Source organism: Amphimedon queenslandica, unplaced genomic scaffold (assembly GCF_000090795.2).
Source record: "Amphimedon queenslandica unplaced genomic scaffold, v1.1 AMPQUscaffold_13258, whole genome shotgun sequence".
NCBI classification, from domain to species: domain Eukaryota; kingdom Metazoa; phylum Porifera; class Demospongiae; order Haplosclerida; family Niphatidae; genus Amphimedon; species Amphimedon queenslandica.
Window position 1 is genome coordinate 49,028 of NW_003546506.1, and position 4,302 is coordinate 53,329.

Genomic DNA, 4,302 nt, shown 5'->3' on the forward strand with positions numbered 1-4,302 from the left:
AATATGTAGTTTCGCTTTCATTGGTATTATATTGCACATGCACTATCTTAAGTGATTTTATTGAATGAATGAACCTTTCCCTTTAAAACTATACATGTACCTCTTAATATTGCACTAAAAGCATTAGATAAAAATGTGTGCATAAAAAAGGTTCTTACTCTTGACTCAAAGACTGCTAAATCAAAATCCTTATCATTCACAGAGCTTGCACTAGAAATTAAACCAGTCATCCTTACATAAAACTCAGAAAAAGATCCACTAGGACCTAAAACAAAACATTAAATTAAAAAGAATCATAATTATTGTATGAGAAAGCAAAAGCTTAGTTTATAATTTTTTAAGTTGCTCAAAAATTTGGCAGGCTATAGCCTTTGATCGTTGGTACAATTTTTGAGTAAATTTTAAAATTCATAAAATATCCAAACTTGATCAGAATCAGCGTAAATTGGATACACACCATAAAAATGTGTATATGTATCAGAAAAAATCATAAAAATGGAGAATTCTCCCCTGGGCATTTTTGACAAGATTTGGCCTGAAACCAAAGGCTATATTATATTAGCCTTTGGTAATTGGCCCAATTTTTGAACAGACTCAAAAATTTATAACAAAATTTAATCGGAATCAGCTCAAAGTTGATACACAACATAAAAAATGTGTATATGTATCAAAAATATAATAAAAATGAAGAATTCTCTCCTTGTAATTTTAATCAAAATACTCTTCAGCACAATTTTTGAGCAACTTGATGATCTACTAACAAAAATCTGCACATGCATAAATAGCACATACTTGAGACAATGATAGTGAGGTTTTGCATCTGGCCATTAGCTTGACAGGCATATTGCCCACCAATAGAAGAATTTGGAAGTATGAGATCAGATCCATTGGTATAACTTGCCATTAAAGAGGCGATTGAGCTACTTGATTGGAAGAGTTGTCTAAAGTCACTTGTAGAAACACCTTCCCTGAGTTCACTGGTATTTGCAATACTTGATGTTATAACATCGAGTATACTTGGAACTGATAAAAAAGATTTGAAAGTGATGCTATAGAATTTATTTTTGTACAGTACCTTGAGTTTGGTTTCTAACCCATGTTACTCCTATAGGATCCTGGCCACCAGGATCACCATTGTAAAAGCATATTAATCTAAACTGATATCCTTGATTTATTCTGTATATATCATCTGTAACCACTTCACCAGTACCCAAATCAGTAATCTGAAATTCTATAATAATAACAAAATTATTTCGTAATACTATTATATAGTTTTAAAGCATATACAAGTTACATGTGACTAGTATGGAAAGATTTCAATCAACACAAACAAGGGCATTATCTTGCTATATAAGTTCATTATCATAAGGACTCTGAATATTATAAATCAATTAAGATTTCCTCCTCATAGTAATGTTTCCAAACACATGCAACAGCATTTGTTTGGGCTATGATGAGCTGTAAAATTTAATAGTATAAAATAATTGGTCACAGACAAAATAGACATGACAAAAATGAAACGAAACCATGCATATGAGTTTAAAAGGATTAAACTGATTGTTAATATGACAACATTGAATGGAGGAAACAACCTGACAGATGGACACTGTAATTGCCAACTACCTTCAGTTTACACTATAACTGTCATGAGTATTAAGTACTTGGGTTGTCCTGCATATCTTAATGAGATTTTTTAAAAACTTTTTTAATTAAAAAACTAAGTCCTCTAGACTCATAGATCTATCTCCACAGCTAGTCCAAGCCTTCATTTATCATCTAAAAATGCTTAAAGAGCAGCGCTAGGGAGAAGAAGCTTGCAAAGTAAGGGAGAAAAAATTTAAAAATACAGCGGCAATTATGCTGACACTCTTGAGATAGACAAAAGCATTTTCCAGTAGAAAACTACCTTCTAATTCATTAATATGTGTAGAATTTCTTAATTCTTACTTGGTAGCACAGAAACCACGCCTCTATTGATAATTGGCAATTTTACATGTTTGCATTGCTGCTTGGATATCTTAATGCATAATTTTTTGTTTGCTGTCTTATGCATGATCTCTTAGGCAAATAAAATCTATCAAGACAATGATATCTGTGCCATCATAGTATATACGTAGGTGTTAGTTTTTAAAGCTCTTTTGACTTGAGTCAGTGCAAAACATACACTATAAATTAATTGAAAGCAATGCGGAATCATGGTCATCATCTCTATCATGCTGCATAATAGAGATAAAGCCCATGATTCATTGTTTTTTTATAGTGCATGAATTCAAAAGCAACTGCGGCGAGTCCAAGCACCGTAGGTGTCTCATTTATAGATTAATACTACTGATATCTTAACAGAAAGTATATTGCTACCTATAAATACATGGCATGGGAATAATATCACAAAAAATCAGGCTAAGATTACAGTAACCAACTAACCATTTAAGCATCAAAGAGTGAATGCATGCACATAATTTAATAATAAATCAACTCACGTGAATCTGCAACAAATAAAAGACACAGGAATAGAGCTACTGCTCCCCAAACTCTTGAGAATGAATACATCTTTGACCCACCTGAAAGAAAGAGAGAGAGAGAGAGAGGGAGAATACTGAACTATAAAGCTGGCAGTCAAATATATCAAGTGTGGATGAGTGGCTTCAGTACAACAGGAAATTACTGCATGTCATAAATACACTTATGAGGATTCTGTTGCTAATACTAAGCATAATATAATATTCATTAAAAATTTCCAGATACATGTTGTGTAATATTAGTCCTGTTTACACCAGTTTGATTATCTCAAACCACCTATACCTGAGGTGGTTTAGATCAGTTGGTTGCATTGAAATTGTCCACACATAGAAGTCTGGTAAACCAGTTTCAACTGCTTTAAGGGCATAGTGTAAATGGGGTTATAAAATTAATAGACTATTGGTTCTGGCTAATTGAACTCATGGATTCTGTTGCTAACACTAAGCAAAAATATATTCATTTTATACTGTAATATTATACAAATCGCCACAACCAACAAACACTTGTCCCACAATTGTATGTCCACACTAGAATTCTCTCTTAAGGCCTTTTCACACTGGCACAGTTTTCAAAGCGCTTTGATGCGCTTTGTTGATACAGCTGAAATAATGCGCATTGATCGTGTTCACACTAGCAGCTGAATTATGTATCATTTTGTGTTCTTGTTGCCATTGGTTTACATTGATCGAAGCGCATCACTTCACATCAATCCACCTCTGGAGGTGAAGCAAGACTGATGCACATTGATGCGCATTAATTGAAAACCACTCTAGTGTGAACACGATTAATGCGCATCAATGCGCATTACTTGTGCCAGTGTGAAAAGGCCTTTATTAGTTAAATACCCTGCACTATATGAAAGTCTGTGGTAGTCTCATGTAGCCAGACACATCCCATTCTGACATTGCACATTGCATTGATTGATTTATTGATTAAATTTAAATAGTAAATTAATTCAATGTAACACAAAGTAAAATTTAAAGGGAATGAGTTATCCGCCACACCAGTGAGATAATGAAAGGCTTAGGTACCTATCAGTTGTGGCTATTTTGAAGAATTTTATCTGTATCAGTGAAAGATGTCAAACGACTGACATTATAGGAGGAGTCTTTGAGTCATGGTCATTCATGAATCTCTTATTAATGTTAGATCTACTATATCATTTTATATATAATAATATTAATAATTTAATGATTATTTAATTACTTTTAAATTTTAATAATTATTTTTAGTATAGTAGGAAGCAGATTTAGATCTAATCTACATCAACAATTATTACTGAGTTACTTTTTAAAAAGTAAAAAATAGAGCAAATACAAAGAACACACAAGCTAACTGTAAAATGATAAAAAATTAAAGTTAAATGTTTTTAGGGAATAAAAAGTTAAAATTTGTCCTCATAAGCATCTTCTTCATCACTGTCATAGAAATCCACATCAACTTGCTCAACATGACGAGTGTGCTTACGAGTTGAATGACGCTTAACACGAGCTCCTTTGAGTTGAACCAAATCCAAGTCACCATTTTTCTTTTCACTATCAAGATCAGCTGGGCCATCATCATCTTCTTCAACCAGAGGAGGAAGGGCATTTTCGTTATCAGCCTCTGACAACTTGGCTAGAACAGATTTCTCATTTAAAGTGTTGTCTTTTGATTCAAAGGTGCTCGAAGAATAAGTGTTAGAGCCAGTGTCATTGGACAACCTCTTCTTGTTATGATTTGAAGAAGATAGGTAATATTTCAATGTCTTTTGCTCTTCTTTCACAAGACATGGACACAATA

The 4,302-nt window shown here is 33.0% G+C and overlaps 2 protein-coding genes across 2 annotated transcripts in view; both read right to left on the reverse strand.

The window, feature by feature from the left end:
• The window catches only part of LOC109583980 (uncharacterized), an 8,118-nt gene extending 5,539 nt beyond the window's left edge, over positions 1-2,579 (reverse strand). Inside the window, exons 1-4 of the mRNA XM_019999528.1 lie at positions 2,481-2,579; positions 1,076-1,231; positions 793-1,023; positions 159-265 (exon numbers count right to left, since the gene is read on the reverse strand). Of these exons, the coding sequence (XP_019855087.1) occupies positions 159-265; positions 793-1,023; positions 1,076-1,231; positions 2,481-2,550 (564 nt within the window). The 5' untranslated portion in view covers positions 2,551-2,579. The remainder of the gene's footprint in view (positions 1-158; positions 266-792; positions 1,024-1,075; positions 1,232-2,480) is intronic.
• A 1,325-nt stretch (positions 2,580-3,904) lies between these two features.
• Positions 3,905-4,302, reverse strand: part of LOC109583981 (uncharacterized) — a 4,484-nt gene continuing 4,086 nt past the window's right edge. Inside the window, exon 8 of the mRNA XM_019999529.1 lies at positions 3,905-4,228. Coding sequence (XP_019855088.1) covers positions 3,905-4,228 — 324 coding nt within the window. The remainder of the gene's footprint in view (positions 4,229-4,302) is intronic.